Below are 22,334 nucleotides of genomic sequence, written 5' to 3'. Positions count from 1 at the left end.
GCTGACGTTAGCAATAACGCCGATAGCAAGAGCAAACAGCGTGGTGCTACCGGTTCAGACACCGACGACACGAGTTTCACGGTACATTGCCCCCCGCCTCTCTCCCTCAAGTCCACGCCAGCAGCTGTGGATCCGTGGGAGAAGGGGACTGCATTCAGCAGCGCATGGAGCCGGATTCAGGGTGCATGCATGTGCTGGCATTCAGAAGAATCCAGGGTCCCTACCATGCATTAATTAAAGAGAAGAAAAGCAGGGAAAACAGGGCAGTCCTTGTAGATAATCCCCTACAGAGGAGAAAGGGACCACTGGGTATAAGCCAATACTCTTGTAATGCCAGCTGGCCTTGCGGTCTTATCACAGGACACAACAGCTTTGCTTGAACAGCGCTCAGCAAGACACCTCTAAATTTTGCTGGTTATCTTCCCCATAAACTCCACAGCTTGCTGTTTTTATTATCTCTCTGTCTCTTCAGGCCATCAAAAGCCCCTTTGATAGCCTCGCTCACTTGACAGAAGGAAAGCAGTCACCACACGGCTGAACGCTCATGATCTTCCCGATATCAGGTCTCATGGTAATTCAGTATCAGTGCCTCGTAAATTTATGGAAGCCTGATGGGAGAGCTCAGGACTTGTAACAAAAAACACTTTATATTACCGCTACCCAGAGCTGTTGGAATCCCAAAGCACTCTATTCCTTTCTCCATCATATAAATAACTTAGTTTTATCTACTGCTCTCAAGACATTTAGAAACATTTTCTAAGGGCTGCCACAGTTATAGCCAGTGACAACAGCGGGGTACTGCTCTGTTCACCGCTCAGCCAAAAAGATGTCCTTGGCTGAGTCATCTCACCTCCCCTGGCATAATTACCTCTTTCCTCTCCACATCAGCTTGGATTTTCGCTTGTGTGACAGCAGCCTCGCGGAAGGAGGAGCTGGCCTGCTTGGCCTGTTCGATGAGAGACTTCAGCTGCTGGGCGGTGTTGAGCAGGGAGTTGACCATCTCCTCCAAGTACAGCCAGCTTCGTTGCTCGGTCACTTCCAGCCCATTCACCACTGATGGCGAGATGGCTTTGGTAGGGGTTGAGGGGGGCACCGACAGAGCAGGGATTGGGGTCAACACTGAACATAAAGAAAGAAAAATAAAATTGAGAGAATTAGGGCACTGCATTACCATGAAGTTTTCTTTTTTTTTTTTTTTTTTTTGAATTGTTAACAGGGTCTACCAACATTTCCAATCCAACTTAGTTTCAGCTAAACAGACTTACAGGTAACTTTTGTGACTCGAACCGCACAGAATCAGAGCTGTGCAGAGTTAGCCCTTGGGCAGTATCAAACCCAGAGTACAGAAGAGCAGGTACTCTGACTATGAATTAACACCTTCTAGCACTGCTGCAGAGAAGACCAATTAAGCAGTGAAAGCAGCGTTCCCAGGGACTCCTCTGTCACTATCACCACCATGTTCCACTATGTTGCCCTTAACCATCACTACATAAGGTTAGAATTAATAGTTAAGTGACCCAAAACAACAAGGCTCCAGAAGACTTTTCTGAAATATTCTTATGTCGCTGTACAGATGTCAGTCCTCAGGTTGCAAAGTGACAAAAACCAGGCACCGACCCACACCACAGTCCCCTAACGCCTCCTGAACTCTGATCTTAACATAAACCTGTCTCAAGACTGCAATAAAAACGGTTACCAGACAGTTACCATCACTTCAAAATTACGTGTATGACATAAACATGCACTTTCTAAAACCACCATTTAGGAAGCCCTTTAAAATACCCTCAGCCATTTCAATGTCTTTGGACCCCTTCGTCATGGCTCTTACCCATGAAACAAACTATTGGCCTAAAATTAATCATATCACACTGAAACACCTAGAATTTTAATAAAGGGTATTCACAGCCACCTATATTGGCTTCAAATATCCTATCTTCCAAATAGCAACGCTCACTGCAGCTCCCAAACCTCTTGTTGCCAAATGCCAAAGGTGAGAAAATTAAAAGTCCTAGAAAACCAACATCTGTCTTTGCCTTACGTTTGCAAATGTTTTTTTAAAAAAATCTGCAGTTACTGCATCCCAAAAACATTTATTTTTCACACTATGTTTGCACATACATTGGGAGGCCACAGGGCGAGGAAATTAAATTTAGATCTAGGAACCCAACAACACACAGCGTAAGCTCGCTTTCCAGGAAAAAATGTTATCTGGCTTTACTGGCCTTACTTTTTCAAAACTGAACTCTAAACACTCACAAATCTGCCACAAAATTAAGTCTAAGACATTCATATCTACCAACAGCCAGCCTGTAGATTCCTCACTAAATGGTTTAGTAGAAAAAAGAGAGGCACCGCTAACTGGGGCTGGTCATTCTTATTAACCACAAATCTACTGCTTGTCTATTTCAGGAATTTTCTTGATACATTTAGGTAGGAACTGCAGAATGATCCAGCACACACAAAAACCAGTACGTAGAAAGTCTGAGAAACCACATACCTTCCTGGATAGTTCCGCTTTAGCAAGGGAAGAGCTTTTAGTATTCCAGACACCAAAAGTCAATTAGCTTCCTTGATTTTTAAATAAAGAGTGACACATTCGTGTGATAAATGCTGGGCCGTTCAGCCGATGGATGGCATAGCCCTCAGGGAAATGTTGAACACAGCAGGGAACGTAATACCAGAAGCAGTGAGTATTTAACATTTCACGTTCATATCCTTCAAGCGTCTGCCTTCCTTCGGAAGCGTTACTCTTACACCTCTAGTGCCTCTGCCCGGCAGACCCTCTCCAGGCTCCTGCACTGCTGATGCTACCAAAGATAAAGGATGCACTGACAGCGTCCTTGGTGCCGTATCTGTAAGCGTCTGCTAAGCAGTGCCCTGGAGACAGCTGCAGGCAGGAGAGCTGCCACTGATAGGTGCCGACAATTGGTTGCATTAAAATGGAAAATTATTGGAGCCTGGTTCTCTCCCTTGAAACCAGACTTGAGAAATTTAGTAAGCAGGAAGCTCTTGAACAAGTGTAGAGGCTGAAGCAACTGAAAGGCAATTTATTCTCATCTACTTTATCATCAATCTATTATCACAGTCCACTTTGGATGTCATTACAGATGGTCACAAAAATGGCTTTCCAGTCAGGCCAGTGTGTCTAAGGCAGCTCAGAAAACAAAGGCAAAAACAAGCCTCAAACCTCTCTCACTGAGGGATGGGGACACAGAACAGCAGGCTGCACAACCAATTTAAAACCTCAGAACAACAGAGCCCCCATTCAAGAAAAAAATCTTTGTGACTGCACTTAAAACAATACTTAAAATTCAAATGTGAATACTGTCCTGAAAAAAAATCAGTTTAAGTATTGTCCTGAACAGCAACGGGGCAACCGGGCTGCAATTCCACTCACAGTGAACCTCTGCTTAGTAAGTAGACACACAAGACTTCTTGCAAGGCTGAATGAACAAGGAATATGTTCCAGGAGAGCGACTAATTTCAGTATACTAATACTTTAATCCTTTTCAAGTCATACCTAGCAGTTTTTCACACAAGCAGCAAAAGGTGAAAGAATCCAGCATGGATATGGAGAGAGAGAGAACAAGTCTCCAAAACCATCGTACTGCAAGTCACTGTGTTAGATGTACAACCTTTTTGGACATCATTGCAAGTTTATCATACAGATAAACTGATGTTTTACACGCAACAGCCCTTAATTAAAATAGCAATTTTACTCCATTCACGCATGACTGGTATAGAACTATTTGCACTCGGGTATGAGTAAAAGATAAATCAGTCTTTTATCAGCAACTGTTTGCAGAACAATATTTATCACAGCATGGCATTTGATAACTTATCTAACAGGAATTACTTCCGATTCTTCATTTTAGAATAGTTATCTGCCAAGAAATAGTGATGATCTTTGCTTCACTGGTGCAAAGAAAATCAATGTTTAATTAATTACATCAAGATCTGACTCAGACTCAAAACCAACAATATTTCATTCTGGACAGAGCAGGAATGCACTGTGCTGCTCTGAATAAGTAAATAAAAGGTCAACTTGAAAGGAGAACATGTGCTTTAAAAGAGAAAGACTTCACAATTGAATGCACAAATGAATGCTACATTTATGTGACATCTTTTTGCTACTTGACAACTTCAGTGGGAATCCAAACCTGCCTGTCTTGCAGTTCCCTCACATCAGTGATATCAGTGAGCAAGTAGCAAAGTAACTTTACAGAACCAAAGAAATTAGAGAAGGAGAAACTGACCTGGGATGTGAGAGCAGCACAGCAAACCTGCTCAAAACTGCATCTAAGCATTTGTGGATTCATAAAGAGGTGTCACAATTTTTAGAAAAGCTTCTACGATATAATTTTAAATCTCAGCAAGGAGAGATGGTTTCCTTGCATCAAAGATTAAATAAATAAATATCTATCTACAGCACCCAAGTGGTGACAAAAGCTTTGAAGCAAAAGCCTTATGAAAGGCAGGGGGCTGCAAAGAGGATTTTGGAAGCAAGATCACAGGAAACCACTCCGTTAAAAACCAACAAATCAAAGTTCTCAATACCAGTGTGAAAAACTTTCCTGAAGTATGGAAAAAAAATCTGTTTATCCAAACTTTAATAACTGCAAAAATCCTAAGGAAAAAAAAAAAAGAAAAAAAAAAGCACTATTTTTCTGCTTCAACCTTTACCTCTGGTGGGAAAGAAGATCACAACATAAATTCAAGCACTGTTAACTGTGTCTTACGGATGTAAAACATACCAATTTTGGGATGAGATGTTGGGAGTGCAGCTTCAGGGAAAGGTGAAATCTGACAGTTGTCCTGGTAACTTGGATAGTGAGGTTCTGGGTGATTGACCCGGCAAGGCTGTTGAACATTGGTATCTTGAACTGCAGAAGAACAACATCATCATAAATCATTGTATAACAGAGCTTTCACACATTTCTTGTGCCTCTTTTACCTCTATTTCTTAAAAAAATTCCTCTGCTCTATGATAATTGTAAGGGTTTCAAACGAGTAACAACAGAGCGATGTTACACAGCTACCATGCAGGGCAGCCTTGTACTGATTTCATCTCTCTCTGTGCTCACTTTTAAAGGCTTCTGTAAAAATTACTGCCAGTTTCCTTCGCATACACCTCAATATTTGCATTGACCAAAGGACTCCAAACTATTGTTCTCAGTGGAGGTTAGTTCCCTTGGCAGCACCAGCAGTACTCACAACCCCATGTAGGAATTAAACTGAAAGAACTGAAATTTATGTTACACGTTTATATTTTCTTGGTTTTATTCTGGCATTTTTCAGCATTTATTCAGCACTTTTCACTTAGTTTAAATGCTCGGCTATTTTTGGCAGTATTTTAGGATGAACAAGGAGCAAAGAAAAAATGACAGAGATGTCCATTAAACGAAAGAAACCAGCAGAGGTGTACACTAGCAGCTGCAGCATCTGGACAAAACATTTAAATATCTTTTGTGAAACTGATCAAAGATTCCAAGCGGTTAAAATCGTTTCAAAGAAAGAACAGAAGGCCATGTATAGCCTCTGTGTATGTTCTTAAAAAATAAATCCTTCATGCAGCATACAAAATGCTTCTTGCTATAGGAATGGGATGTCCAAACCCTTTTTTCCTGCTTCTTATGGATAGCAAGCAGACATACACCTGAACCCTTACCAGTGGCTCCTGTGAAAACATCACCCTGGGATGGACTTTCTGAGATAATTGCTGTGGCTTCCACTGTCGATGTGCGGTCAAAGGTCAGAGCACCGGAGGTAGTGATCTGTCCAGAAGGAGTCACGGTGACTGGAAATGGTAGAAGTACTTTCATAATTAACAATCAGTGCTCAAGCCTTGGTTGTCTAGCTGTTGAGATCCCTGTTCTGAATCATTCAAAGTCACAGAACTCACAGACCAGTCAACAGCCTGTGATAGCTGAGTTTGGATCACACCTATAACCGTTAAAACTAGAAATGGGAAGAAAAGCCCTGCTCAACTTGTGAAGGTATTGTTGGCCTCCTGCAAGCCTCTGCTTATTCTCTGGGTGTACGAGGGCAGAATGTGCACTTACAAAGTAATTCCTCCCAAATCATCACCTTTACAATTATTGCATGAATAATAACTTGACAACTACTTAAAAAATCCGGTAGTGCCACAAAACTCATTAGTTTCTGGCTGGTCCTAATTGATCACAGAACTTCAGCCAGCATGGTTCTTACTACTTAAAAACAGTTTTATAACAGCAATTGTGGATTACAACTAATTCTGTGACAGTTTGTTGAACAAGTTTAATTGTCTTTCTGCATGGAGTGATACAACGAGCTTGGCCAATGCAAGGAACATGTCACAAAATACATTCAGACGAACATACCAGTGCAGCTCTAAAATGTTTAAAACCCTTTTTAAACAGGATTAATCCAGCAACACTAATTGGTAATGGCCTGATTCTGTGAAACACTGCTCAGTCTGAAGGATCTTTTTACAAACAATTCAGTTATAAGACATTGAGGCTACAGTTTCATTCCTGGTGAAAGATGTGGCTATGTGGCTGCTACCAAAATAAGCAGTCCTGCTCTCTCCCAGCACTAGCACGAGCAAACATGCAACCTCCCAGCAGCTGACATTAATGAACCAATATAGATTAAAGCTGTTTTGGGGAATAAAAAAAAAAAGCTCTACAGAACCTTTATGTATTTCTCTTCCTGCTGTTGCCAGTAATCTAATCTTGCTTTTGGCCCGCTCAGTTCTTTTTAATATTTCTGTAGCTTCCTCCTCAATTCACTTTGTAATGTTACCGTCCAGATGATGCTAGTGTGATGAGAGCAGGAGGACACATGAATGTGACAGGGAACGTGTGAGCTGGACTAGCTTGCAAATTAATTTCTGTTCTCATACAGATGATTTGACAACCAAAAACATTAAGTAACAAAGCGTGTCCTGATTGTTTGAGAGGAATTTGCAGATGAAAGTGTCACCTTCTGCCTCTTTCATTAGCGACTTTCAGGCTGTGGATTTCATTACAGTTGCTTAGAGCCTACTTTTCCATGCATTTCAAGAAGTAGCACAAATCTTATTACATAGCCCTCACCGGCTACTAAAGGACAAAACCCAAGCTCAGGATACAAAATGGGGATTTCTTGCAGAGCAGAAAAGAGGCAGCCTTCCCCTCAACCTGACCTCAACATCAGGAAATTTCTCATATGTCATTTGTGAAAAGCCTACCTAAAGCCCACTGTGGATCAAGTCCAGGACTCCACAACTACCCCAGCACTGCCAGGGCGAGAGCAGGTAGAGGGGGGAAAACATCATCCAGGCCTCTCTCAGAACAAAATATGAAACCTACAGCTCACTGGAAAAGGATATTAACATGCTTAAAACTCAGACACTGCTTTAATTTCTAGAAAATATGAAAGGATACTGGCTAAAGAGAAAGAGCCAATAAAACTACCCAATGATAAGGAAGTAATGCCAATAAGATGATTTTTCTCAGCTGGATAATTTCATGGGGCTACTGATAAGACATCAAATATCTAGTCTGTCAATTCTTCAAAGAAGGAAAGCAATTTTTACCACGAGAAAAAACCTACATGTAGTAGCAGCTGTGGCAGGAAGCAGAGTGATATTTTTGGAGGATTCCTTCTTCACAGTATTTGCAGACATTTCACTATCTTTTTTTCGCCGTTTGTATGGTACAAATAGTCGTACAGGGCCACTCTAGGAGAAAAAAAGAAAAAAAAAAAAAGAGGAAAAGACATTAGCTAAGGCATCTCTTTGGGGACTACAGGTTTACTCCAATCTCTCCAAATGCAGCAAAGATCATGCAGTACATGTTCCCATGGAAGAAGATACATGGTTTGCAACAAATGACCAAAAAACTTCTATGGCAGTAGCTCCAAAGTAAAAAAAAAAAGCAAAAAACTCTGTGAATAAAAAAGTTGCATTCAGCTCCACGCAGCTGAAGAGGCACAGATTCAGCCTCTTCCCACCATTACATAAGGAGCAAAACTGGGCAAACAACTGACAACTATCCACAGTGGTGGAAGGAAAGGGAACAAGAGTGAGGGGAAGACACGAAGCAGGTCTAGATAACGAGCATATTATTCAATTCACATCAGAAAAGTAAAAAGCAGTACTTCAGGTGAAGCTAAATGATTCTGCTTTCATGACTTTAGCATATGTTTTTTTAAAAAAGAAAGCAATTTAATAGGAAAATATGGATCTAACAGGATATGGATAAAAAATTAAAATAAAATAAAATAATAAATAATAATATATAAATATATAAATAAAATAAATAAAATAAATAAAATATATAAATAAAATATAAATAATTGATATATTAAAATAGATATGAGTAAAATAATATATATAAATATACGGATATATAAAAATATACGTATATATATAAAAATACGGATCTTACACTACTTCCTCATAAAAACATTTATTCCAGCTCAAATAATTGTGGAATTTAAGCCAGAAAACACTAATAGCACTGACATCTCCCCAAAGGCATTTTACATAAATATATTATTTAGGAAACAAAAATGAAAAAAAGAGAGAAAACCAGCAACAACTATCACCTGGTTAAAGTGAGGGGCAGATATGAACATCAGAAGCTGCAATGCAGCAGCACTAGCAGTTCCCTGTCTTGTTTCTGTATGAAGCATGGACAAAGCTTGCTGCGACCACAGTACTTGTGAATGTTTCTAGGCCACTCACGACCTGCTCACAGATGGCTGTGGCAGCTTGATTGATGAATAGGTTTTAAACTAATGGATATAAAATCTACAACTCACCAGAGTCATGTCATCACAGCAGGCAGCACAAGTACAAGAGGCAGCGTGAGGATTTAAAATCCCATCCTGAAATTGGAAGATTACAAATTCAGCATCAGTCACCAAAACCAGTGAGAGCATGACTGTACTTTGCTTGAAGAGCCAGGCAGCTCCCAGAGAGATGTAACCATTCCCCCCTACGTGCCCTAAACAGTAAAAAAAAGACTGTCTCCCCTCAACCAAATCAACACGTTGCTTCTGACTCACCCCACAACACCATCGCACACAACTCTGCAGAGGCACCATGCAGAGCTTGGACTGCTGTGCCTGGCAGACTCTGTCCTGAATCTCTCTGCCCCTTCCAGCAGAAAGGAGGAAAGAAATTTAACCTTACATGAATAAGGCACTGCAATGGTCTCCCAGCATAGCGGATGCTCCTCTTCCAGTCTTTGCTGCTGGCTCGTCCTGCCATAGCTTCAAATTCGGTGGGGCTGTACCAGTTGTCCCCTTGCTTAATGCACCTGCCTCGGCCTCCTGAATTAAATTAGAAGAAAATTGTTAGTAAACGTCAAGGATTACTCTGCTCTTTTCCTAAAGAAGCAAATACCAAAACTGCTGGACAAAACAGCAGCTAATCTACAGTAACTACCAACTATGCCCATCTGCTGTTTCTCATCACTCTAGGATAACCGTGCCCATTTAATATGCTGGCTGTGACAGTAATCGCACATGTTTAGTGAGTTCCAACTTTGTGCTTCACCAATATTGAAACAGGCTAGAAAAAAACTACTCATCCACAAGAAGGATAAGTCCTTCTTGGATAACCACCATGAATATAAGCTCATCCTGAATTTTCAGTTAAATTTGTAATCCTTTTGGTCATGATGAAAACTGTCTTTCCATGCAGCAAATGCTGTGCAGTGCAGTCAGGCTTGTGGCAATTTCTGCCATCGCTTCTTCAGCTTTCCCACAGAGATAAAAGAGAAGAGAAGGGGCTAAGACAACTTAGGAGTCTTATTAGGAGACAAGCTCTCTGCTTTCCAATGCAGCAGGGATTCTGCAGAGCTTTGTAGAGACACGGTTTTACTTCTGAGAGGTCCTCAAAAAGAACATTAGAAGAGTCAGGCGACTATCAGGAAGACTCACTGCACAGCAGGCTGTATCTTCATGGATTGAAGAAAAAAGTTAAAAAGCCTCTGAAGAAAGAGCAAGGAAACAAAAGGGCAAAACACGGGAGAATACTCATGGGACTAGGCTGGCTATGAAAATGTCCTTATTTTCTTCATGACTGGTCCTTCAAGGTAATCTGATTAAAAGAAAAGTGCATGAAGTGAAGAAGGAGCCATCGTGTCATACTTCGTCACACAAGAAGGTCATTTTTACCTGAGCCAAGTCTGTTTTTATACAGAATCCCACTGATATTCCGGCACCTCACGGGGAGCTCATTGTCATACACAGATGGGTCCCAGTTATACTTGGTTCCAGTTTTCTCTTGGACAGATGTTAAAGGGGTAGGAGGAGATTGCGGTCCTTTGAAAAAAAGAAGAGAAAGGTGACAGCAACCAAAAGGCACAGTGACTATACCTTCACACTGAATTTGGCGAGGCCAACAGTGTCATTTGGTCAGTTCAAGCAGATGACACCTTTCCAAACCGCTGCAAGTTACACAGTGTACAACGAAAAATTCAGGTTGGAACAGATGCCCGATGTAAGCTAGAGCCGTGAGTCTGCCCTGCCAAGCTCAAGAATTCCTCACAGAAGGTAACATTCTGAAAATGGCAGAAAATAAAGCAAACTGCTTGTTAGGAAACAAGCTCTTAACGGTGTGTTAAATGCTCGGCTCCTAACCTGCAGCTGTCTGGATCTTACAGTTCCCAAAGGGCAAGACTGTAAAATGTGACTGCCTGCCAAAGGTTTGCCATGCCATCTTGTGGGCAGAAAGGAAACTGACAAGGCAGCTGTGAACAAAAACCTTAACCATGAAGACACCATTTATATTACAATTCAATATCTGCAAAAGGCCTGAATGGACACAAAACTATGTGCAAGAACCCTTTAAAAAGAACCCACGTGCAGAACTAGGACATTCATATTTTTATTATCAATATCAGAATGATCGATCTGAATTTGGGGGTGGGATGGATGCAATAACCCAGCAGCAGGGTGAGCTCTTTCCAGAAGCTTACTTGCAAACATTAGGGCAATGTATAAGAAAATGAAATACATTTATGAGACCAAAACCAAAGAGTAAATAATCTTCTTCTACTCCCAAGAAACACAAGAAACATTATGTTAAGAGAGGATCAATGGTCCCCTTCATTATACACATGATGGTTGTTTTTTTTTTCCAGCAACACAATTAAAATGCAACCCCTCTGGAAGAATGACACTTCAAAAACAGATTGCCTTATACCTGGTGTGAGAGGTGCTGATGGTCCCTTCAGCCCCGTGGTTTCCACAATGCTGCCGTCTGTGTGAACGACTATGAGAGTGGCTTTTTCAGTATTCAAGCTGTCCCCAATTTGGAGGGCTGTTCTCCCAGACTATGGAGGAAATAAAAGAGTTTTAAATCATAGAGTTAAAATACCAATGTATTTTAGTATTCCCTCAAATCTTCTCAAAGTTACCCTAAGACACTAACAATATGGCAATAACTAGGTTAGTTTTTGAGCTTTAGGCCAAGCAGATTCAAAGCTTACATGTTCCAGGTTGTTCTATTACAGAATGAATATACGTGGGTGGAAAGGTAAAGAAAAATTCTCCAAGTGATAAGGAAAAACCTGTATGTGCACAAGTGGATGGTTTTGAGCCTTAATGTCTGTATGCAGCAATGAAAACACATTTTTGATCTTGTACACAAACTGAGCTCTCCATTTACACTAAGAAAGCATGTGGGACTTTGCTAAGGCCCTCAAATGAAAGGTCAGACTCACCAGCACATGTCCTGAAATTGAAGCTGCATTTGCCACAGATGTGGTGAAAACATTGTCTGCGGAGGCACCAACGTTGGCTACTGTTACTGTGGTGACTTCTGAAACATAAATCAGAAATGAATTCTGCTGTGTCCCGGAAGCTCGATTAACAGTTAAACATCAAAAGATATAACTGCATTTCCTTCTTCTTTCATATTGAGCATCTGTTTAATTTTTCATGACAACTTTAAGTCATTATAAATCCAATCACTCTGATTTTTATTAAGCTTCGGGTTGAACATAGAATGGTTTGGGTTGGAAGGGAACCGTAAGGACCATCTGGTTCCAACACCTCCCACCAGACCAGGTTGCTCACAGCCCCATCCAGCCTGGCCTTGAACACCTCCAGACAACTGCTACAACACCGGCATGCTTTAACCTCCTTGAGAACATAACAGTACCATCAGCTTGTGATGTACTAAGTTGAAAAAGAATATTCCCTCTTTACTAAAAAACAAGTGATGTTTTTTTATTAAAAGAGGTGACTGGCAAGCATCAAAATAAGGAGAACTGACCGTGCCTCTGACATGTTAATTTTTAGGCTGCTGCTTGTTACCTGTATACCTTATCCAGTCAAAAACAGTTAAATGTTAGGCTGTAACTTGGGTATGATATATACGATATATACTACATTTGACTGCCTAGCTAAAACCAGGGATTCTTCCACACCTTGCACAGGGTAAAAGTGAAAAACCAACAACGCTGAAGCTCACGTGTACAAGAAGGTAACGATGCAGCACTGTGGGACCTGATACTACCTGTATTACCAGAGCATGCTTCCAAAATTCAGCATATTTCAGGACACATTTTAGGGGGAGATTTGCACACAGGGCCAAAATAATTTTAGACACCAACGGGAGGCTCCCGCTCCCTTCGCTTTGTGGGATGAAAACAGCATGTAGTGTGAAGTCGGTGCTACTTTCTACAAGTCTGGGAGTCAGCACAGCTTTAGCGTGAACCTGGGACGTGTTCACCGTGTTACTGGGGGCAATAAATGTAATCGACTCTCCTCAGCAACCCAGCTGCGGACACCACAGCGAGCGGGACGGGGCAGCAGTGCACCTCACCGCCTCAGACGCCCGCCCGCCCCTCACTGAGGCGCCGCCGGCGGTGTGCGTGTGGGAGGGGGGCGAGTGAGGGGAGCTGCGCATGCGCGCTGCTGCCCGCCCTGACCTGCGAAGGCGGCGGCCTCGTCGGCGCTGGGCAGGGCCCCGGCCGCCATCTCGAGGTGCTGGGCGTCCGCCGCCATCACCGTCACGGCCGTCACCCGCGCCGCCTCTTCCTGCCGCCGCTCCGCCTTCGCCTCCGAGGCCGCGGGCTGCGGCTGCTGCTGCTGTTGCGGCGGCCCCCGCTGTTGTTGTTGTTGATGTTGCTGTTCGGCTCCTTCCCCAGCCGCCGCCGCCACTGCGGCCGCCGCTGCCGCCGCCTCCGCTAAGCCCAGCTGCTTGGCCGCCGAGTCGGCGTCCTCCATGCGGGGCGGCCCGGGAGGGGTTTAGGGGACGGGGGGGGAGCGGGACCCAGCCCGCCCGAGCGGCCCCGACCCCCGCCGAGAGGGCCCCGGGGCGGTGGGGGGGTCCCCCCGAGGCCGCTCGGGCGCTCGGCGGCCGAGCGGAGCCGAGAGGAGCCGAGCGGAGCCGAACGCGCCCCCCCCGGGCGGGCCGAGCGCTTCCGAGGGGGCCCGAAGCGTGCCGAGCGTTGCCGGGCCTCGTCCGATGGCTGCCGAGGCGCGGGGCCCGCGCTGCCTGCCGGCTGGCCAATCCCAGCGCGGGACGCGGCCGAGGCCGCGGCCCGAAGCGATACCTGACAGCTCGGGCCTCCCCGCCCGAGCGCGCCCGAACAGGGCCGAGTCCCCGAGCGGTCCGGCCCGCGGGGTCGAAGAATCCCGAACCCGCTCGAGTCTTTTCCGATCTCGCCCGAAGGCGGCTGGAGGCGGTGGCGAGGAAAGCCGAGCTCTTCCGAACGCTCCTCCGAACGCCTTCGCCGGCCCGAACGGCGGCGCCCGAACGGGCACTGCCCGAAGCCGCCCGAAAGCGACCGAACCGGGCCGAACGCTCCGATCGCAGCCGAAGAGCGAGGGGCGGGGCGGGGCCGCGCGGCGCGGGGGCTGCCGGGACGCTGGAGGACCGCCGGGGGCGGGCGGCCGACATGGCGGCGGCCAGGCGAGGTGAGCGGAGCGGGGCCTCCGCCGCTCGGGGCCGGCCCCCGGCCCCTTTCCACACGGGGACAGTGCCCGGTGCCTTTCCTACTCCTCCCGGCGTTGTTAACGCCGCGGGGAGTTGGGGCCTGGCGGAGGGAGGGCTCTCCTAGCCCCAGGCCGTGTCGCGACAGTCACGACATGGCGCCGCGGAGGGGGGGGGGCAGGGGGCAGGAGGCAGAACAGCAGCCTGAAGGAGAATTCTGCCTTGCGATCATCGTACTGGGTGGTTATAACTGCAGCTGGGGCTGCCTGCGTGCCCTTAATACAGTTCTGGCACTAAAACCAAAAAACAAACAAACAAAAAATCTTTTTTTTTTTTTTTTCCTTTTTTAAAGAAAATTGATTATATTCTGCCTCCAGTAAGGAGGTGACCTGGGGTGGAAGGTGACCTGGGGGGGAAGGCTCGGGCTGTGATCCCTGCTTGTCCCAGGTACCCGAAGAGTCAGATTCATTAAAGCACTTACAGAAGGGCTGTGTAAGTGCTTTAATGGGAGCCTGCACTGGAAACAATTAGTGCTATGCCTTGTTTTCTTTTGGACCCTATAAGTTTTAGGATAGGCAGAAATGAGGTGCCAGCCCGCGTGCAGCAGAAGGCACTGTTCAGGGTCTTGTGAATGCAGAATGCCCATGTTGCTGCTGCAAGTTTGTGCGCTTCGTGTTAATGCTTTAAAGTTCCTGTTTTGCTTCTTCTCAGGTGCCAGAACTCTCACGTTCGATTTCAAAATGCCCCGGCAGCAATGCAGGCTTCATTAGTCCTAGCAGCGACATGGTCTTGGGTTATTGGGGTTAGCAACCCGCAGTTTTAATTCGAATATATTATTTTAGTTATGTATTCAATAATTATTACTAAAGCGCTGTATCGCTTTCACGTTGTGAGGTTTCAGTGTTTGACCTGTGTGAAATGTCCTCCGCCCCTCACGGGGAGGCAGCATATTCTAAACAACAGTGCCTGCAAACGTGTGCGTGGAGCAGATGCAAGAATGTGCTCAGTGCCCTCTTGTGGAAAAAGATCTTAAAATGTACAAATAAACGCGGGGTAGCTGCCATTAGGGAATTCAAAACGTTTCAGGTTGCCCATATGATAAAACCGCACTGCTGCAATTATCCCCCCTGGCACCCCACAGGGCTGATGAGTGGGTGCTGATACGTTGGTACGCCTCGTGGTTGATTATGTTTGCTGCTCCTTAGGCAGAGCTCCATCTCTGGACGCCTCTTGTAGAACGATAACATGCCTGCACACGTAGCTGTGGTGTTTCACCTTAACACCCCACTTCACAGCTGAGAATAACTGGAAGGTGGAGACATCTCTTTAGTCCTGAGCAAGGCAGGAAATGCACGGTCCTGATACAAGGCATTGCTTTCATGTGAGGTCTTCTCTGGGATGTAAATGTGAGCACACATTTAGCCATTAGTCACGGCAAAACAAGACGTAATAAAACCTTTAACTGCAATCCACAAAAAGAAAGAAAGCATTTATCAAAACGCTTTTTGGCCAAGTGAAGGGACCGGTCTGGTAGGAGCCTGTGCTCCCTTCACAGAAAACGGAGCGGAGATGCAGCGTGCCCAAAGGCATTTCAAGTCATAGACAGTATGAATCACCTAAAATTGCTTGCCTATTTCCACTGTGTTCCCAAATTGGATAGCTTAATTGGGTGCCTAAAGTTAGTGGGGATTAATTTGGGCCCAAGTGCATAAAGCTATGAGGTGATGGGGACATTAACCTCACAAAGTCCAGGGATGGAGGTGGTGAGGTGAGCGCGTCCTGCTGACACGATGATGATGAGATGCCTTTGCGAAGACAGGTGGCATAGTCTTCCACAGGAGGTTTTGCTCTCCCTGAAGCAGGGATTGTAACTTTTCCTTTCTTCCTGCTTCTGAAACAGGCTGAGAGTGTTAGGAGTTACTGAAGAAGTATTTAAATAGGTTGTTGCCATCGTGTTGCAAGGGAATTTTGGTTGGGGTTTTGGATAGAAAATTGTAAAAGTATCTGCTAACTTGTATTTTGTGTCGGGTCTGTGGGTGATCAGAGCACAAGGGTTTTTACATGGGATGGTTGCTTTTGAAGCAAACTGGCTTGGAAGGATGTTATTTTAGAGGAAGGAGGGAGCCCTGTGTTCTGTGCTACCTCTCACAATTTAAAAGCAAATGTTACGTTCTGGTTCCTTTGCATGTTTCCCTTGTTCCTGCATGGTTAGAGGGGATGAAGTGTCATCTGCAGGGAAAGGACAGGATGAACGAGTTCTGTGTACTCCTTTACATCTTGAAAGAGCCGCGTATCTTGGTGAAAGTGACTTTTCACAGCAGGGATTTCCCCTGATTAATTTAGAGTTCAGGAATTTGAAAAAGTTACTTTTGGAACCTGAACTGCATGAGCTGAGAAAAAAAAAAAAAAATCTTCCAGTGAACTGAGAGGTAAAAACTTCTACAAGCACGCTTAGCCTCGCTAGTAACATCAGTGGTTTGAATGTTGCTGCAGTGCTTTTGGTAAATATTGAGACTGATTTTCTGCTCTTTTTTTTTCTTTTTTTTTCTTTTCAACGGAAAGGAAGAACTTCGTCAGTTGTATCCTTTTTGTACCATTCATCCCTCACATGCAGGAATCTTCAAGAAAATCAGTGGCAAAAGTTTCATCTCTTCCTGCCTAATAAATATGCACAATGTGATTTTAGTGTTATTCTGCAAGTCTCCCATCATCAGCACCATCCGTATGAAGCTAAACTGATAAAACATTTCTTCCAAGGGAAGGTGGTTTTTGGAGCTGGGGCTTTTTGCTGAGATTTTGTCCCATTCCTGCACAAACCCCTCTAGCCCATCCCACAGTCTTGACAGAGGGCTGGCAGACACATTTTCTGATCACATAACTTCTCACTGACTTAAGAAGCAAGGCTAAAAATTGGATTTGTGGGTTCACAGACACAAGTCCCATGCAGCACACCTCACAGACAGCTGACAAGAGGCAGTAAAAGCAGCTTTCAGTAGTACTTCCTCTTCTTTCTTATTAATTCTCCCAACCTTTACTCTTGCCAAGATCTAAGTAACCTCCTAAGAAGAGACACCCTTCTCTTCAGAGATTTCCATGCTTAGAACCCACCTAGTAATTTTTTGTTCCACCCTCCTTCAACTGGAAAAACACAAAAACCTGGTTCTATTTTAATAAGATGAGATTCTCTGGGAACTGGAATACATCTGCTGCGTGTGGGTGGGTGCTGCCTTCAAAGACCGGATGGGTCGTTCCCGTAAAGGATGCCTGGGATGAAATCCCTGCTTAGACAGTCTCAGGGTATTTGAGAAGGGCTGGGGAGAGAGGAGGGGATAAAGAATGCTCTGAGTATAGAAAGACAGCTGGAAATAATGAAACCTGCACTGATGCCTTCCTTGTATAAATTGCATAGTATTATTTAAGACTAAGAAAAGCATCTGGTGCAATTTACTTATCAGAAATACCTCTGAATGGCCAGACTTTCTAGACTCCTTGAGCCACATTCCAACTTCTCCATGTGGTGGTGAGCCCCAGGATGTCCTTCCCGTATTAATGTATTACATTAATAACATGGTGCTGTGCCTTGGGAGAAAATGATTACATCAGTGTGTGGTGCCTGCTCTGTAGGAGTTGTACTGACCGTGGGGGTGAGTGGGCGGGCTCTCGAAGGCATCTGTTAGTTATCTCGTATAACCCAGGCATTTAAATGCTTTTGTAGTCAGAGGGAGACGTGGGATGGTAATTTATCCCACTGCAATCAGGAGCTGCTTGGTTATGAAGTTGCTCATCTCGGCTGTCTCCAGGGGGAGCCCGGGTGATTAATTCAGACCAGAGGCATAACTTGCCGATGGTTATCATAGGATGGCTGCAGGTGAGATGGATCTGTCCCGAGCCTGTAAGTAACTCTTCCCTATTTGTACCTCAGTGCTTGCCGTGTTCCCTGCCTTTCAGAGGCATTCCGAGGGTGTGTTAAGGATTGGGGAGGTCTCAAATACCTTGGCAGTGGATCCACATGGATATAAATAACTAGAGCTAACTATCGCCTTATGCTAGACAACAGTTTGTTTTATGAGCAGTGAGTTAAGGAAGTCTGTTGTACAAATCTACATCTCAAAGTTGAGCTTATGGCCTTTCTCAGGCACACAACAAAGGCTGAGCTCAGCTCTCAGAATTTCCATCGTGCGGGCAGTAACAGGGCTTGTCTGCTTCACAGAGCCACCTATTTTCAAAACGTAGAGGAATTTGATATATTGGAGTCTGCCAACCATCTGTCAGCTTGGTTTGAGCTGACTACCAGGTATAGAAGTCTGGGGAAATGTACATACGCACACACACAGCTCATTTCCTTAGGCTAACAAATAACCCACTACAAACCAAATTAAAAAATAAAAAAGGAACGAAAACCAAGCCTGAAACAGCAAGCTGTTGTCCTAGCTCCTGGCATTTGTGATCTCAAGTTACTTTCTGAAACCTACCCAATATGCCAGTCATAGTTGATTCATTTAGTATAACAAGGCACAGCAGTATGTTTTGAGGTTACTTAGGAAGTGGTTATTTTATGAAATGGATCCCACCTCATTACTATGAGAAATCCTTAACTGCAGTTATCAGCTCTCATCTGTTCCTTTACAGATTCTACTTTATATAAATGGGTTTTATTACATCTTTTACTTTTTGGCGACTCTTGCCATGATATTTTATAAAAGTAAGTTGCATGCTTTCTAACCAGAATTAGGCTGCATGGTTATGTGTTGCGTGTGTTTTGTCGGTATCCCCACCATATTCTTCTGGCTTATTTATGCTGTGCTATTTTACAGGTCAAGTTTTCAGTTATCCGGACAATTTTTTGGCTCCTGATCTCACCCTGCTTTTCATTATGGCCATTCTGGAAGCACTCCGATTATACTTGGGTATGTCATGTTATCACTGTGCCTGTTCAGTGGAATGTAGTCTCTAACCATTAATCATTCTGAAACCGAGTGTGTGTCAGAATGTGCCGATGTAGCAGACAAGCAGTTTTTTGGGGACTTGTTCATTTATGTCATTAAACTTTATCTGACTGATCAATATATTTGGCCAGAGGGTCAAATAGAATTTTCTCTCCTATGATGCATGATCTATAAGGCCATTGGAAAACAAAGCAGGGTTGTCAGAAAGCAGTATAACTGGGACAGCAGGAATGCTGCTGTGCTGTTTACAAGTGAGCATGACTTGTGAGAGTGAACATGTTGAAACAGAGATTTCCATTCACCGAGGCAATACAGCTCCTTTCAACTGCTCCAGCAATGTACGAAAGTAGCCAAATGGAAGGAGCCTTGTGGAGCAGGTAATGCTAAGGATATCCCTGAACAGCCTACTGGGACTAAAACTTTTCCTTTTGCTCTTTCTAAAGACACATATCAACTCCAACATCTCCCTTTCACTATGCCTGAACAGCGTAAAGGACCCATTTGGAATCCTACTGACCACTCACCAGAGCGAGCTGTAATTTCATGAAGTCTTTTTTTTTTTTTTTTTTTTTTTAAGCAAGGTTTACAATTAAAGTGTTAAAATAGTAATATTTAAATTTGTGCTAGATATATCTAAGACGTTTACACAAGGTGGGTCTCTGTTGAATTCTGATGAGTTGCTGTAGGGGTGAATTTTTAGCCTTAAAGCACTCTGCATATATTTGCTTGGAGCAGTTGGATAAATAAAAAAACAAATTTCAAGTTTCATGTAGTTAAAGTCTACCAAGATGAGCTCAGAAATAAGATGCAAGAAAAAATAAGTGCAGCTTCCTCATAATGATAGTAATTTGCAATAGGAATAGATTACTAGGGAATATAGAAGATTCTCTGTTGCATAAGATTTTAAAATCAGTATTGGATATCCTTAAGTGTGTCCCACAGTCACCAAGTTGTCACACTAGGTGTGGGGCTGGAGGGGCACTGGGGGAAAATTTGGTGCTAGACCAAGAAGAGGGTCAGACTGAGCAATCAGAATAGTTGCAGCTTCAGAACTGATTATTGTAGTAAGAAAAGGTTGGTGTCTTGACTCTGCGTGTCAACTGGTTGCTCTTTATTTAGCTTAACTTCAGTCAGCAAGAAATTGATTGTCCATTGGCGTTTTGGTTGGTTCTTAGATGTACTGACAGTGCCTTCGTTCAGGCCAGTATTTCTTTATACTCTGAACTTTAAGAAATAGAGCCCTTTTTGAACAGGAAAATTCCAAACTTGGGGCTTGAGACATTGCCATAAGAAATCAAAGATTCATACCAGCTTTTTGTTTCCTTCAAGGTTCAAAGGGAAACCTGACAGAAGAAGAGGCTCCATTAGGGATCAGTCTTGTGATAACAGTTGGAAGTGTGATTCTGTCTGTGTACTTCCTGGTATGGCAAACTTATGTGCTGAAAGCAGATGTCATTATAAACGCCATTCTTCTCTTCACATACGGGCTTGAGTCAGTACTACAGGTCCTGGCTATTGCTGCCTTTGTTGGCTAAAACCGAGCTGTGTGGCACAGCAGGTTTGCAACACATTTCTTCCTTTAAAGAGTGCTTTTTACATTTCAAAGATTTGATTCTTTTGCATATAAAAAATCTGTAAAGCTTTCTTCTGTTTAAATTATTTTTCTTTGGCAGGGATCTCCCCAGATGGTAGGTGAGATACCGTAAGATAATATTGCAGCTGTGTTAAGCTATCTCACTAATGAGCATATGTATGGGCAAACACCAGAGATGATTCAGCAAAAACGCCTGATGTTCGTCAGGAATCGATACTAAATGCTCATTCCCAACACAGAACAGTAGCTAGTGCATCATATAGCTACGTGTCATTGAGATTGCATGAGCTTTCACAGCATGGCAGCAACATGCAACCCAAGTGACACAGAAGTGAATCAGGCCAGCATAGGCTGGACTCATTTCTGCCTTGCCACATACACTTCCGTGTGTCAGGGCACAATTTTGCTTTATTATACATCTTCTGCTCTCATTTGTGTTTTCAGACCCCAGCGGTAATTTCCCTGACTTTAGTAGGGCAGTGCCTGATTTATCCCAGTGGGAGGGAGAGAGTTGAATTGAGTTTTGCTCATACTTGGAGAGCTGAGGTTTGGGCAGCTGGTTCTTGCTGATGTGGAGGCCAAAGGCAGTAGTGTGAGGGTTTGTTTGTTTAAATAGGACGGACCTAAGATGAACATAAACATTCACTATTCACACACCCTTGTGTCCTATTTGAAAGCCCAACAGAATGTTGTCAGGTGTATTTCTGTCTAGCATTAAATGTGTTTATATCCATGATTCTGCAGAAAGTACTGCATTCCAGCCTCTTACTAAGTGAAGAACTGCGTGCAATTTCAGATTTTTTTTTTCTCTATCAAAAATAGGCAATAACATGTAGCTTGGGCAGTTTGTGGGGTTTTTGTACAAGCAGTTTTTGTATTCAGAATTTCTTATTTTTGTATTTATTTATTCAAATAAATAATGTGTTAGATCTAAGAAGTGTTTGAAGTGCAGAGCATTTTGTTCAAATCTTAGGGTACAGCTAAGCTGCACAAAGAGAGACTTGGGCGAGACTGGATGTGTGCAACAAACTTCTGATCCCACTGCAGCTGTATTTAGGCCATGCTCCTGTGCTGGGAAAGAGTGTTTGAGGTCTGTGCTAATTTACACTAGCCAAGGGCTGAAAGTACAGTGGAATAGACCCAGCACAGCCTCAGCCACATCGCTTCTTTCTTGCCAGTGGTGGCAGGAGGGAACAAAGGTGCAGAAGCACCCAGTTTCATCCTTCAGTCTTAGCTGTGGGAGTCCGTTCAAATGCCAGGTAACACCAGCTTCTGGCCACGTCACACCGCCCTGTAGTCAAAACCAAAACATTGCATGCTGGCGTGAATCTCCTCGGGCCAGATCCTCATCCTGGTCTAGTCAGTGTCACAAACAACCCTTTGCTGCTCAGCAGGAGGAAGGCTGCACCCGTGAAGACAGTGAAGCAGCAGAACTGAGTGTGAAGAAGCTGCCAGTAAACTGAATGACCAAATGTTTCTGGGCTTAATCTGCACAAATCAAATACCCACCCATTTGTTCTTCCAGATTTGCTTGGCATAATGGAATGTACTCATCGCATACTTGTTATGAAGATTGACAAACATACCTACCTGGATCTACGCTGGTAGTGATGAATGCATTCCAAGCAAAAGTCCTTTCTGTATGCGTACAAATAAAAGAACAAATTTTCCTGGTATCTATTTATACCTGCCTTATACAGAGGTCTGGAAATAGTCTGACGGGTTTTAAAGGAAACTCTGCTAAGTGGAATGTTTTTGTTGTTTTTTTTTTTTTTTTACCTGAATGTAGGTGGTACAGCAGATGGAGTCACACATGTTGACTTCAAGTTGCAGCCTCTGCACTTTACCTTCCTTCCATCTCATGGTGCTTACT

The 22,334-nt window shown here is 43.9% G+C and overlaps 2 protein-coding genes and 1 long non-coding RNA gene across 6 annotated transcripts in view; 1 reads left to right on the top strand and 2 right to left on the bottom strand.

Moving 5' to 3' along the window:
* The window catches only part of DEAF1 (DEAF1 transcription factor), a 24,371-nt gene extending 10,711 nt beyond the window's left edge, over positions 1 to 13,660 (bottom strand). For 3 of the 4 annotated variants that reach the window (XM_084522689.1, XM_084522690.1, XM_084522691.1), the window contains exons 1-10: positions 12,915 to 13,359; positions 11,703 to 11,800; positions 11,183 to 11,312; positions 10,153 to 10,299; positions 9,164 to 9,303; positions 8,791 to 8,856; positions 7,579 to 7,705; positions 5,669 to 5,797; positions 4,755 to 4,883; positions 869 to 1,119 (exon numbers count right to left, since the gene is read on the bottom strand). In XM_084522689.1, the coding sequence (XP_084378815.1) occupies positions 869 to 1,119; positions 4,755 to 4,883; positions 5,669 to 5,797; positions 7,579 to 7,705; positions 8,791 to 8,856; positions 9,164 to 9,303; positions 10,153 to 10,299; positions 11,183 to 11,312; positions 11,703 to 11,800; positions 12,915 to 13,212 (1,515 nt within the window). In that variant the 5' untranslated portion in view covers positions 13,213 to 13,359. Of the gene's footprint in view, positions 1 to 868; positions 1,120 to 4,754; positions 4,884 to 5,668; positions 5,798 to 7,578; positions 7,706 to 8,790; positions 8,857 to 9,163; positions 9,304 to 10,152; positions 10,300 to 11,182; positions 11,313 to 11,702; positions 11,801 to 12,914; positions 13,360 to 13,541 lie in introns of those variants that run through there. The other variant, XM_084522692.1, reaches the window with a different exon arrangement.
* On the top strand, positions 13,324 to 21,395 carry TMEM80 (transmembrane protein 80). The gene is made up of 4 exons (XM_084522694.1): positions 13,324 to 13,905; positions 18,523 to 18,623; positions 18,736 to 18,828; positions 20,197 to 21,395. The coding sequence occupies exons 1-4, from the start codon at positions 13,454 to 13,456 to the stop codon at positions 20,400 to 20,402; spliced, it is 852 nt and encodes a 283-aa protein (XP_084378820.1). The 5' UTR covers positions 13,324 to 13,453; the 3' UTR covers positions 20,403 to 21,395.
* Positions 21,324 to 22,334, bottom strand: LOC311438382. The gene is made up of 2 exons (XR_014694072.1): positions 22,241 to 22,334; positions 21,324 to 21,752 (listed from the first exon to the last, which is right to left on the bottom strand). It is a non-coding gene; the product is annotated as an uncharacterized lncRNA (long non-coding RNA).

Source organism: Aythya ferina (genome assembly GCF_964211825.1).
Source record: "Aythya ferina genome assembly, chromosome: 5".
In the NCBI taxonomy this organism is placed as follows: domain Eukaryota; kingdom Metazoa; phylum Chordata; class Aves; order Anseriformes; family Anatidae; genus Aythya; species Aythya ferina.
This window is presented reverse-complemented; position numbering and strand designations above follow the sequence as displayed.

Excerpts from the sequence above, each read along its gene's own strand:
- TMEM80 (XM_084522694.1), top strand. The coding sequence starts at position 13,454 with ATGGCTGCCGAGGCGCGGGGCCCGCGCTGCCTGCCGGCTGGCCAATCC. Across the intron at positions 18,624-18,735 it reads TGCCATGATATTTTATAAAA|GTCAAGTTTTCAGTTATCCG; the intron begins GTAAGTTGCATG and ends GCTATTTTACAG. Across the intron at positions 18,829-20,196 it reads AGCACTCCGATTATACTTGG|GTTCAAAGGGAAACCTGACA; the intron begins GTATGTCATGTT and ends GTTTCCTTCAAG.